The sequence below is a fragment of the Aotus nancymaae genome, unplaced genomic scaffold (assembly GCF_030222135.1).
Source record: "Aotus nancymaae isolate 86718 unplaced genomic scaffold, 86718_ANA_hifiasm-v0.15.2.pri h1tg000057l, whole genome shotgun sequence".
NCBI lineage: Eukaryota > Metazoa > Chordata > Mammalia > Primates > Aotidae > Aotus > Aotus nancymaae.
In genome coordinates, this window is record NW_026988471.1 from 27,871,555 (window position 1) to 27,885,168 (window position 13,614).

Sequence of the window (13,614 nt, forward strand, 5' to 3'; positions counted from 1 at the left end):
TTGTATTTTTAGTAGATACACGGGTTTCACCATGTTGGCCAAGCTGGTCTCGAACTCCTGACCTCAGGTGATCTTCCCGCCTTGGCCTCTCAAAGTGCTGGGATTACAGGCTTGAGCCACCATGCCTGGCCTGAATTTCATTTTAATTGAAACATTGGGACAGTAACTGGAGGGGTTAGTGGAGTTAAAGGAATTTTTTTTTTAAAGAAAGGATAAATAATAGCATGTTGATACCTTGATGAGAAGCATGAAGTTGAGAGGTAAAAATTGATGTTTGCAGAGAGGAAGGCTTTTTGGGGTCACATTTTTGACTAGGCGAGAGGGGATGGGACCTAGAACTGAAATAGGGGGCAGCCTTTACCAGGAGCACAGACTGTTCACCCAGAGTAGCAGGAGAGATGGGGCACAGGTGGGTGGAGCCTGTGGGACTGGGAGCTTGTGGAAGTTCTTGTGATTGCCTTTTTTTCCTCAGGAAATAAGCAAAGTCATTTGCTAGGAGTGAGGATGGAGGAGTAGGTTTGAGGTGACACATGATATGACTTAGTGGAAATGAATGAACTAAAGTGAACAATTGTTTGATAACTTGGCAGTATTGACTTCCCATATGAATTTCAAGTGCGTAAGAGTCAGAATCCCAGCACTTTGGGAGGCCAAGGTGGGTGGATTGCTTGAGTTCAGGAGTTTGAGACCATCTCAGGCCAATGTGGCAAAACCCTGTCTCTAAAAAAAAAAATGCAAAAAAATTTAGCCAGGTGTGATGGTGCATGCCTGTGGTCCCAGCTACTTGGGAGGCCAAGGCAGGAGAATAGCTCGAGCCTGGGAGGTGGAGGTTGCAGTGAGCCAAGATCACACCATTTGCACTCCAATGTGGGTGACAGAGCTAGACCCTGTATCAAAACAGAAACAAAAGAAAACCAAGCGTCAAAACAGAGTAGCTGTGGCTTCTCTTTACTAACCTTTCAGGCTTTAACTAACTTTCTGAGGCTTGTCGCTTTACCTAGGAAGGAACATGATAAGAGAAAGAGGCAGGGAACTGAGGGTTATAATTATATGATTTAAGTTACACAGAGGGAGAAGAAATGAAAGATGGTGAAAAGATTGTGGGATCAATGGTAGAAAGATGGGCCGGAGGCTGAGAACTAGAGGGAGCTAGCTAGAAAGATAGAAATTGGTGATAAGAGGCGGGTGTGGAAATTGAGATTATGGAGGTGGTGCCGTTATTATAATGACAAGATATGGGACATGACCATGGGAGTGAGTGGCTCATGTAGGGTAGATGCTGAGATTATTGAAGAGGAGCAAGTCAAAGAATTGCTATGCATGGGTATAGGAGGGTCGTATATGTGAATCCTACATGTATTCATTGGGTAAAGTTATCAGAACCCAAAGATGACTTGGGTTAGAAATCTAGCTCCTCTCTTACTTCCTAGCTCTACACCTTAGTTTTCTTATGTGAAAAATGAAGATATTAACAGTTTCTACATTGCAGGGCTGTTGTGAAGACTAAATGAATTAATACACATAAAACACTTAGAGAGTGACATATAATAAGTACACAATAAGCTTTTACTTTTATTTGCATATTTATGATTAACACATCTTATAATTTTAGTTCAGAACTTTCTTCATGCAAACTCGTATCTGCTCTTTTATAACCAAAATCCTTGAAAGTTGTCTATACTTGTCTTCACTTTTCCACCGACCTTTTTCTCCTCTACCCTTTACAATAAAAATTTCTCCCACCTCTCTACTAAGAGTATTTTGTTGTTGTTTTGAGACAAGGCCTCACTCGGTTGCCCAGGCTGGAGTGCAGTAGCAAGATCACTGCTCACTGCAGCCTTTACCTCCCTGGCTCAGGCGATCCTCTCACCTTAGCCTCCCAAGTAGCTGGGACCACAGGCACACTCCACCACACCTGGCTAATTTTAAATTTTTTGTAGAGTTGGGATTTTGCCATGTTGCCTGGGCTGGTCTCGAACTCCTAGGTTTAAGTGATCCTCTTGCCTTGGCCTCCCAGAGTGCTAGGATTATGGGAGTGAGCTGCTGTGCCTGGCCTAAAAATGCTTTTGAAGGCACCAATGACTCTGATCTTAACAAGTCTACCAGTTAATTCTTAGTTTTCATCCTGCTGCATTTGACACGGCTTTATCATGTCTTGCTTCTGAAATTCTTCTTTTTTTCTTATTTTTTTTTTCAAAAACTTTTGAGTTTTCCAAGTAAGCTTCTGAAATTCTTACAAAAATTTGGTTTCTGGGTCACCTCCTTCTCCTGGGTTTTCATCCTGCTTTGCTGTTATCTCTTCTCAATTGCCTCTGCAGGATTTTCATCCTCTCCTTGACCTCTAAAGATTGGCACAGTTTGGGGCTAAATTCTTTTCTATCTATTCTCACACTCAATATGATCTTTTCAGTCACATGGTTTCAAATAGCATCTGTATGCTAATGCATCCCAAATTTGTATCTCTAACCGTGATGTTTTCTCCAAGTCCCAACTCATATATGTAACTTCTTACTGAACAAGCCTACTTGAATGTATAGTAGGTATCTCAAACTTAACTGTCCAAAACTGATTACATTCTAGTCAGGGAAGTAGATCATAAGTATATTTAAAAATGAATCTAGGCTGGGTGCGGTGGCTCACACCTGTAATTCTAGCACTTGGGGAGGCCAAGGCAGGCAGATCGCCTGAGGTCAGGAGTTCAAGACCAGCCTGGCTAACATGGTGAAACCCCATCTCTACTAAAATACAAAAATTAGCTGGGCATGATAGCAGGTGTCTAATCCCAGCTACTCGGGAAGCTGAGACTGGAGAATCACTTGAACCCGGGAGACGGTGGTTGCAGTGAGCAAATCTTGCGCCATTGCACTCCAACCTGGGTGGCTGAGCCAGACTCCATCTCAAAAAAAAAAAAAAAAAGAATCTCTACTTCAGCTAGTGCAATAGTGCAAACTGCCATAAGGAGAAATAAAGCCAGAAAAGGGAAACGAGAGCTTAAGTATTCAAAGGAATTAGGCAAAGCCTCTCAGGCCCTGCAAGATCAGAAGGAAGAGCAGTCAACGTGCAGAGAACAGCATATGCAAAGACTGATTTTCGTTCACCCAAAACTCTTTTCCCAATTTAGCTAATGGTATCACCATTCACTTATTCGCTCAGGCGGCAGAGTCACTCTTCGCTCATCTGTTTTCCTCATCTTTCACAATCAATTCATTTAGCAATTCCTGTTGGCTCTAACTTCAGATTTTATCTGGAATCTGATCATTTTTCGCTACCTTCATTGCTTTCATCAGAGTCCTACCCATCATTGTCTTTGTCCCAAATCTACTCCACTGCCTTCTACCTTGTCTTTCTGCTTTCATTCTTGCCTACAGACTTCATCTAGCAGTCAGGAGGTCTTTCAACAATATAAATCAGATCATGTTATTTCATTGCTCAAAACTCTGCAGTGGGGCTGGATGCAGTGGCTCACACCTGTAATCCCAGCACTTTGGGAGGCCAAGGCAGGAGGATCCCTTGAGCGCAAGAGTTTGAGACCAGCCTGGGCAACACAGAAATACCCCATCTTAAAAAAAGAAAACTCTCCAATGACTTATTTCTGTCATACTTAGAATAAAATCCAAATACTTTATTTATTTATTTATTTATATTTTTCCAAATACTTTATTCTGGTTTACGAGGTACTAAACAATCTGGCTCCCTCTGAACTCAGCTACTACTTTTGATTTTTCTAGTTGTCACTACCTTAAGTTTCTCCAAAGCTTTTTCTTTCAATTAGTCAAGGTCTTTGTTGCCTCAGGCTTTGCCCTTGCTGTTCTCTGCACATTTCTGATATTCTCTCCTTCTGATCTTGCATGGTCTGAGTAAGGTTGTCTCTAATTCCTTCCAATATTTAAACTGTATTTTCTCTCCTCCAGCTTTATTTCTCTTTATAGCAGCTTGCACTAGCTGAAATAGAGTTTTATTTGTTTATTATGTGCTTCCCTAATTAGAACGTAAGCTTCATGAAAGCAAGATCTTGTCTCTCATGATCACTAGTGGATTCCTGGTACCCTAGAACAGTGCCCAGCACATAGCTGGCATTCAGTTTGTTTGAGTGACTCAATGAATCCAAGTGCCAAATTAGATGTCTCAAATTTAGCATTCCCAGACTAAAGACACTATCATCTTCTTCCACAAAAATCTTCCAGGATTCACTATCCTAAGTGAATTGGGTCACCAACCAGTACCTCCCTGTAAAAGCTCAGTGAGTAATCCTTGGCCCTTTCTCTTTCTCTCCCTTGGCCACTTGAAATCTGGTTCATTGTACATAATAAATATCTCTTGAAACTTTCTTGCATCACCATTTCTCCAAGTCACTCACCATCATCTCCATCTGGGTTTTCAAGCCTCCAACCTAACTTCTTTCTAACACATTAATTACACTGTCTCTATGTAATCTTTCTAAAATGCAAATCTCAGCTGGCATGGTGGTTCATGCCTGTAATTCCAGCACTTTGGGAGGCCGAGGCAGGTGGATTATTTGAGGTCAGGAGTTTGGGACCAGCCTGCCCAACACAGTGAAACCCTGTCTCTACAAAAATACAAAAATCAGCTGAGTGTGGTGGCAAACGCCTGTAATCCCAGCAGCTTGGGAGGTTGAGGCAGGAGAATTGCTTGAACCAGAAGGTAGAGGGTTCAGTGAGCTGAGATGGTGCCACTATACTCCAGCCTGGGCAACAGACTGAGACTCCATCCCAAAAAACAAAAACAAGAAAACAAAACAATGCAATACAATGCAAATCTTATCATGTCACTCTCTAGCTGCAAAAGCTTGAGCCTTCTCATGGCCCTGAAAGTGGTTTTTATCTTTCCTGGCAGGCAATAAGCTCTGTGTGGGCTGAACAGTACCTGGCATTCCTTGAATTAGAATGCATTGATTTGGTGAAATATTTAGGAGAAATACAAAAATCTACCCCCCTTTTTTTGGATATGGGATCTCACTATGTCGCCCAGTACAGTGGAGCAGTCATAGCTCACTGTAACCTCGACCTCGTGGGCTCAAATCATCCTCCTTGCTCTGGACTCTGAGCACCAGTCTAAAAATGTCTATTTGATGTAGCAACACAAGATAAATCTAGAGAAACAGGAGGGAATAGCCCCTCTGATCATTACTTTTACATTATTATTATTATTTTGAGTTGGAGTCTTGCACTGTAGACTGGGCTGGAATGCAATGGTGTGATCTTGGCTCACTGCAACCTCGGTCTCCCAGGTTTAAGCAATTCTCCTGCCTCAGCCTCCCGAGTAGCTGGGATTACAGGCGCATGCCACTATGCCGGCTAATTTTTTGTATTTTTAGTAGAGATGGGGTTTCACTATGTTTGTCAGGCCGGTCTCGAACTCCTGACCTTGTGATCCGCCCACTTCTGCCTCCCAAAGTGCTAGGATTACAGGGCGAACCACCGCGCCCGGCCACTTTTACATTATTATAATTGAATACATTGTTATGTTGTAAACGATTACAGCCTGGAAGTGAATAGGGGAAAAACGAAACAGTTGTTACAATCATGAAGTTGAAAGTGAAGATTTCCCTCCCTCCCTTTTTTCCTTCCTTCCTCTCCTTCCCTCCTTCCTTCTTCTCTGTCGCCCAGGCTGGAGAGCAGTGGCCTGATCTCGGCTCACTGCAACCTCCCACCTCCCAGGTTCAAGTGATTCTCCTGCCTCAGCCTCCCGAGTAGTTGGGATTAGAGGCGCGCGCCACCACGCCAGGCTAATTTTTTTATTTTTAGTAGAGACGAGGTTTCGCCATGTTGGCCAGGCTGGTCTCGAACTCTGACCTCAGGCTATCTGCCCGCCTTGGCCTCCGAAAGTGCTGTAATTACAGGTGTGAGCCGCCGCGCTCCGCTTAAGATTTCCGTTAACCCTTTCCTTCTACCTTATCTTTTTTTTTTTTTTTTTTTTTTTAAGATGGCGTCTCGCTCTCTCGGCTCACTGCAACCTCCCCCTCCTTGGTTCAAGCAATTCTATGCCTGAGCCTCCTAAATAGCTGGGACTAGCCTCCTAAATAGCTGGGATTACAGGCGCCAGCCACCACGCCCGGCTAATTTTTTTTTGTATTTTCAGTAGAGACGGGATTCACCATCTTGGCCAGGCCGGTCTCGAACTCCTGAACTCTGATCCACCCGCCTCGGCCTCCCAAAGTGATGGGATTACAGGCGTTAGTCAACGGCGTCCGGCTCATTTTTTTTTAATTTTTTTTTTTTTTTTTTTTTAAAGGAACGGGGCTTAATCTTGATTGTACAGTTACGTTCCGATATGCCCACTCCCGCCCAAGAACAAGTTAGTGGCAGGCCCTAGAGGGCCACCGTACAGACGGTGGGTCCGCCCGATGCTCGCTTACGACGCTTATAGCGACTCCCTCAGCTCTCGGTGCTCCCTCCCCTGACTTCCTCCTTCAGGCTCCGCCCCGCGTCGGTGCGCCTGCGCACGGACGAACACGTGGCTGCAGCGGGGCCGGAGCAGCAATGGCGGCGGGCGGCGGCGGTAGCGGCGACCCCCTGGTCCCAGCTGGGGTACCTTGCGCCTTCTCCCCACACAGCCAGGCCTACTTTGCTTTGGCGTCTACCGACGGTCACCTACGAGTATGGGAGACGGCCAGCAACCGGCTGCATCAGGAGTACGTGCCTTCCGCGCACCTCAGCGGTACCTGCACCTGTCTGGCCTGGGCGCCAGCGCGGTTGCAGGCCAAGGTAAAGCGAGCGGGACGGCGCGGGGCGGGCGCCTTCCCGGGCTCGGCTTCGGGCCTTGGGGCCGGGAGGCGCGTGGCCCGGCATCGCGCGTGGCTTTCGGCGGCCGGGGGCGAGAAGGTACGGAGCGCGGCGTCGGCGCGCACTGGGCCTAAGCCGCCAGCCCTGCGTGCGGCCTGCCGGGAGGGCAGTGAGGGAGGGCGCGGCTCGACCCGGCCGGCCGCGCACTCAAGCCTTGTCGGCTGGTCCCATGCGGCCTGCGCCCCACTCTTGACGGGCCGCCATATTCGCCGAGGCCCCCGGCCCTCCAGGGGCGGCTTCCCTCTGCGGTGCCTTGCTCTTTAGAGTCCTGATTTTTGACAGAGCCGCCTCTTGGGACTATCTAACTTTCTTCTGTCTCTGATCCAGCTCATCGGTTTTGCTGTGGGCAGTTGATGTGGACTAGTCTGTACTTGTTTCCGGACCTCACCCCTCCTACCCCGCTTCCAACACTTTGGGTGCCGGCTCACCACGTGTTCTCATCCACGTCCAGGTCGTGGGAATCTCAATTCTTAACTTTTGCCTTTTCCAGGCACCTCTGCATTCTCAGCCTTTTGTACTTACTGCTTTTTTCTTTTATCATCTGCTCGCCCCTCCCGCCCCGCTGAAAGCCCGTCACCACCACCCCCCTACCCCAGTCTGAAGTCTGTGTTAGGATATGGAGGTAAAGTGAAGTAGTAGCTTGATTTAGTGAATGTTTTATGAGTCCAGGTGAAGTTTCTTAGATGCAAAGCTGCCGAGTTAGGCAAAACTTTTCACTGTTAGGGACCTGTGTCAGGTAAATGCCATTCACTGTTGAGTCACTCCGCTGCATCTCTCTAACTCAGCACGCACGTGGTTATTGCATTTATAGAGTAGCCAAACCGAATCACTGCAAAGTGATTTGGAAGCATCAGGTATCCTGAGGTGTGTGGTGTGAGCTGTAAGTATGCAGAACTGTAAACTCTCATATTTAGGATAGACCTTACTCTCTCTGACGACTCTGACTACCTGGGGAACTTTTGCTAAATTTTTGGGTTGGGAGAAGGGATACATCTAAGTTGCTATACTTTGGGTATGTTTAGATATTTTTCAAATTTTAAGCTACGTTCTCATAGTTTAACCTGTTGATTTGTAAAAGAAACCTATCAGGGCTCGTAAGTCAAACACACAACTTAAAAAACAAATCAGAGTTTTTACAGCACTCTGCTTGTCTTTTATTTTCAAAGTTGTTTTTTATGTTTGTATTTTAACAGCCCTGTTAAGTGGTAATAATAGTAATGCTGAGAGAAATACGGAGCAGTGGTTAGGTAGGTGCATGGACTCAAGCTCGCTATACTGTCTACATTTGAGTCCAGCCTCTGCTTCATAGTGGTAATTGCGCCTCTGGTTCCTCATTTACAAAATGAGGATAATAATACCTACTTCATAGAGCGGTTGTGGAAATTAATATATTTAATAATGCAGAGAACAGTTAGAATAGTTCTTGACAGTAAGTGCTTTAAGTATCATTAATATCTGATATTTGTATGGTTAGTCCTGCAACGTTGATAAGGAACTTTCTGCCTCATTTGGAGGGAAGAAACAGAAACTCTGGGAAACTTAGCAACTTGAATAAAGTAAACAATGGAACCAGGATTAGAACTCAGGTTCTTAAAGCTCAGTTCTTGGTTATCTGCGACAAATAGTTAATATTAGGTTGGAAAAAAGTCACCCACTTTGCTTTTCTGTTGACTTTCAATTGCATTGTATGCTCAAGAGAAACTTCCTAATCTCATATTAAAAGTCATAGTTTTGGATTATGTACAACACTATGGTAAATTAGAAAAATAACCACATTTGGTTTCATAACTAAGACTCAAAACTTGCTTTGCCATATTGAGCAAGTTCCTTTAATTTTGAGGAGCTCATTGACAAATGAGAGTTGAGCTACATTAAAAAAATTTTTTTTCTAGGTTTCAGCATCGTTTTACCTTCACTCTGTCCTTTTAACCACATGACTATGGAATGCCCTGAAATTACTGAATTTTAAAAAAAACGATTGAAAATCAGAGCTAAGAAATGTAAATGACTTCACCAAAACCTTAATATCCAATAAAGGAGTGTGGCCTCTAGAGTCAAGGTGCCCTGAACTCCTGGTCCAGTGCCCCGATTTTGTTACTCTCAGTCTTGAGTCTCAGAGCTGAGAGAGCTGGAAGGAATGTAGAGAATCTCCCCCCACTTTGAGGATGTGTCCTCTTGGAGCATTAATTTGACTTAAAAACTAAGGAGAGGCAGCTTTCTTATATTAAAACAAACTTGCACATATATTATGGTGTAAAATTAAAAAGTCACATGTGCCGCAGCAAGATATCTTAGGAAAAAAGGTATATGTTAAGGTGCTCTCATCTTAGTAAACTCTTCCTTTTATTTTACATCTTTAAGCCTTAGTGTATGAGGCATGAAAAGGATGTTATCCACTTTACAGCTTTTTATTAAGGTCCTGGCATATGATAACATATAGTACTCTTAAACTTAAAATAGAAGTAACAACACCCACCTTTTAGGATCCTCAGGGTCAAATTAGGCAATGTACGTGACTGGTGTAGCATGGCCTATCATATAATAAGTGCTTAATAAGTGTTATTATTGAATGAGTCTGGACTCATTTTATCGTTTAATATGGCATTCCCCGATGTAAATCAGTTTGTAAGAAAAGTATTCTACCTTTGGTTTAGTAATTGACAGTTTACTACCCAAGGACAAAGTGTGGTGATGATAACTCTTAACCAATGGAGAAAGATTAGTTAGTGCTGGGTGTCTTGAGTGACAGGGGTTAAGTTTGTGGTTCACAAATATTTAGAAAAATTAGATTGTCACCTCTTGTTGTTGGTCACATAATGATTACAATACTTTGCAGTCACCCTACAATAGTTTTTAGAGAGTTTGTATATGTTATGTAGCTGAGCATTCCATTCCGTCTTTGGAGCCTGGGGGAAGAGGACCTTTAATGAGGACAAGAAGATATTCTAGTAAAGTGCAAAAATACAAATGAATGGACTCTATCTAGATGGATGCTATTTTTGGAGTTACTCAAGTTTGTGTGTGTAAACTGAGGCAGAAATGTTAATTATATTCTCTCTCTTCTTTTTTAAACACTAAGCTTTAGGGTAATTTGTTCTTTAATTATATTCTCTACCAAAGCCACATAGTAAAGTCGCTGAGCCATCTAGGAACTGATACTGCTGTTTGATTGTCTTAAAACTTTTGAAAGTCTTCCAACTTTTCTCCTTTTCATTCTCTAACTGCTTTTGCGCCTTGGAGAAACAGACCTTGTCTACTATTGGCTATCACAGTAAATGTGTTTATACTGCTTTGCTGTCGCTGCAATTAAGATGACCCTATACAGCTTAGTACTTGTTGAATGAAGCACATGGCATTTCAGACATTGGACAGAGCATCTGAGCTGGTATCTGCGTTGCCATCCCTTAGAGATGCAGGGCAGCTTACATGTGCTATGTGCAGTGCTCTGTCTTGATGTCTCACTAATATTTAAACTTCCTAAGAAGTAAAGATTGCAGATTAGATCTGACTGGCAGAAATAGAAGTTTCTGTGTATTAGGACTTAATTGATTTGTTATAAATACTGTGTGTGATTTTATATAATATGTACATATTTTATTCACTGTTATTTGTGAAACTTAAACATACGCAGTGGCAGTGAGATGCACCAAGAAAAGGAATAGGAGATCAATTGCAGAATGACACTTGAAACTTAGCATACTTTTTGGTGTCTAGAGTTAAGCATTTTTTGGAGCAGATTTTGATCTGTTAGTGGATTGCATGATAGATTAGTGGGTTGTGACATTAAAAACAAAATAGAATAGAAAGTATCAGAGTACTGCTACCTGCGTAAGTTTCTCTGTGAAGCTTGTTTCAGTTATCTGTATGTGTGTTTTTATGAGAGTGTAGTGGCTCTGCATGTAAAACTTCTTTCTCTGGGATCTCAGTCTAAAAGTCATTGCTTTAATTACTATACAAATTCAGACTTCTCATCACCTGAATGTGTTTTTTTTTCTGTCTTCATCCCATCTGTACACCTCCTTGCTTTTATAAATCATGCATGTGTGCCATTCAGATTCTCCCTCAGCCTTCCGATTGTTTCAGGAACAAATGCTGATAAGCTTTTCTCATAAGACAGGTTTCGGTATCCATTGTTTAACTCAGTTTGCCATTTGTGGTGGAAAAGACTCCTTAGTCCAAGAAATCACCTCCTTGGAGTATTCACTCCTGGTGCCTTCAGGAATTGAGATTTTCCATTTACAAATATATGAACTAAATTTATTAGCCTACCTTTTTTTAAATTACTTTATGTATTTACACATATAATCTGTGCTGGACACTTAAAACGAAACACAACTGACTGTGGCTAAGGTGTAAAAGAAGAAATACATTTCATACTTGCAGTATCTGTAACGCAGGGTATGACACGTGTCTTAAGGGAAGGAAGTTTCCATGGAGGAGATGGTATTTGAGGTGGACCTTAAAGCACGGATAGGATTTTTAACCAACGAAAATTGAAAGGTCCCCTCCCAAGCGAAGGGAAAAGCAAAAGCAAAGTGGGAAAATGTGTGTATAGGGAGTGTTAACATAAGGGTGGAATTGGAGATAGGACTGGAGAAGGTAGGTTGAAGGCAAATTGTGGATGCTTTTGAATGCCACAGAACTGTTTATATTGATTTATTCTCTGGCGAGTCATTGAAGTTTTTTGATCACAGGAATAACATGTTTAGATAGTAAATGTCAACAAAGGTGTGTCATCTATAATCAGTAAACTCTTGGTTTCAAAAATAAACTCTTGGTTTCAGAAATATTTAGTATGGGTAATACTTGGAATATTAGTTTTCATTAAAATGTACATTGATTATATAAACTTCTGATTTGATTGATGTGTTACCTTTTTAGATGTGCTTATGCTGGTGAATAAAGACCATCCAACCTGAAAAATAAATGAGTCATGAGTTCTTTGAGATTAATAAATTGGAGTATTATTTAGGTTTAGACCAGTGATTCTCAAAGTTGGCCATAAATCCTGTAGGTATTCCTTCTACCTGCCCCTGCTTGCTTCTACCAAAAAATACAGATTTGCAGATGCAGAAATTAAGGCTTTGACTGTTATGTTTGATATAGGCTATGTAAATTTATTTGGACCTGTCTTTGTTTCACATATCAAGAAACTTCCATGTAGATAGTTTTGATTTGGTAAAACCAAGAGTAGAAGAAAGACTTCCTGGAATCTTGTTTTTTTTTTTGAGACGGAGTCTTACTCTGTCTTCCAGGCCTCGGCTCACTGCAACCTCTGCCTCCTGGGTTCAAGCAGTTCTCTGTTTCACTCTCCTGAGTAACTGGGATTACAGGCATCCGCCACCATGCCTGGGTAAAAATTTTGAGTCCCTTTTCTTGACAACCAAGCTAGAATTTGTGGGTAAATTAGAAGGAGAAAAGAAAAGGATTGGCTGCTTAGGATTGATGGATTCTTGGGTATGAATCTCTTTGGCTTCACTTAGGTTGGACATGTCAGGAGGGGTTGTCCATTTCTGAGAAGTGGAAGCAGCATTGAGGCTTCTTGGACCTGTTAGGAGAGTACCAAGAACATACCGGGTTTTCCTATTTGCTGCCTTTTTTTTTTTTCCCTGTAGGGGTAGGAGATGCGACAGAGAATGATGAGTTTCTCTTCCCATTGGAGGGATTTCTTTTTAAAATAGTGAGAAATAAATCACCCAATAGCTTCTCTCTTCCTCCCTTGTAAAATGTCTTTTGTGGGCTGGTAGGCATTTGTATTTGTTCATTAATGATATTTTAGTGTTTGAAATGCTAAATAAAAACATTGTTTTTCTCTTTTTTCAGGAGAGTCCCCAGAGGAAAAAAAGGAAATCAGAAGCTGTAGGAACAAGTAACCAGACTGACTTACTGGCTCTTGGCACAGCAGTTGGTAGCATTTTATTATACAGCACAGTAAAAGGAGAATTACACAGTAAATTAATAGTAAGTGTGTATATATTTTATTTAAAAGTGACAGGGAAGCTGATTATTAGAGATGATTAAAAAGAAAAACAGGGTATGTGATGGGGTCTGTGTTATAGGGACAGTTTTCTGTCTCATCTACGTTTAAATAACTGAGTAGTAATATTGATAAAAGCTGTAATAGTTAACAGCGGCCCTTATTATGGGTCAGAGTATGAAAACTTACTGACTAGGTTTAAAATAAGGAAAGGTTACAGGATCTCTAAGGAATCATAGATAGCAACTGCAGGAAGCAGCCTACCACCTCTTGACCTAGGGGAATAAAGGAGGCAGTTGGAGTTACTGCTGACACAGATCTTTTAGGAGCAGGTGTTGTGCTGCGGCGGTTGTCTCTTGATGAGTGGCCCCATGGGTATGGGATCCAGACCCCAAACTGAGAAGGAGGTTTCAGCTCCCTGGTGCTAGTGTCTCTGACAGACGTGATGAGACTGGTTCTCCTAGGGTTGGAAAAATGGCATATTGTGTTCAGCTGCTGCTATTGGGAATTACCACTGTTGGGGTGATGCAAATAAAGAGACAGGAAGGAACAAGTTCCCTCTTTCTCCATCCTTGTCTCCCTCTAGCAGTTCCTATTGGCAGAGCCTATAGACCCAGCTAGGAAATCAGAAATCAGGTTTGCTGGGTCCCAGCATCACAGCAGAATATAAAGGGTGGGTTTGTCATTGGAAGACAGTAATTGAACTGGTTTAGTGGGTTCAGACAATATCTGTTACAGTGTGTTTTTGTTCACTGGAATCCTGTATATAGGAGTGTTGTAAATTTTTTTAAGTAACACCTATGGAAAATTTGGAACTACGTAAAGTTGAAAAGG

General features: G+C 42.4%; 1 protein-coding gene across 1 annotated transcript in view; it reads left to right on the top strand.

Moving 5' to 3' along the window:
- Positions 1–6,468: 6,468 nt before the first annotated feature.
- WDR43 (WD repeat domain 43) overlaps positions 6,469–13,614 on the top strand; it is a 58,998-nt gene continuing 51,852 nt past the window's right edge. The window contains exons 1-2 of the mRNA XM_021674438.2: positions 6,469–6,725; positions 12,627–12,764. Coding sequence (XP_021530113.1) covers positions 6,501–6,725; positions 12,627–12,764 — 363 coding nt within the window. The 5' untranslated portion in view covers positions 6,469–6,500. The remainder of the gene's footprint in view (positions 6,726–12,626; positions 12,765–13,614) is intronic.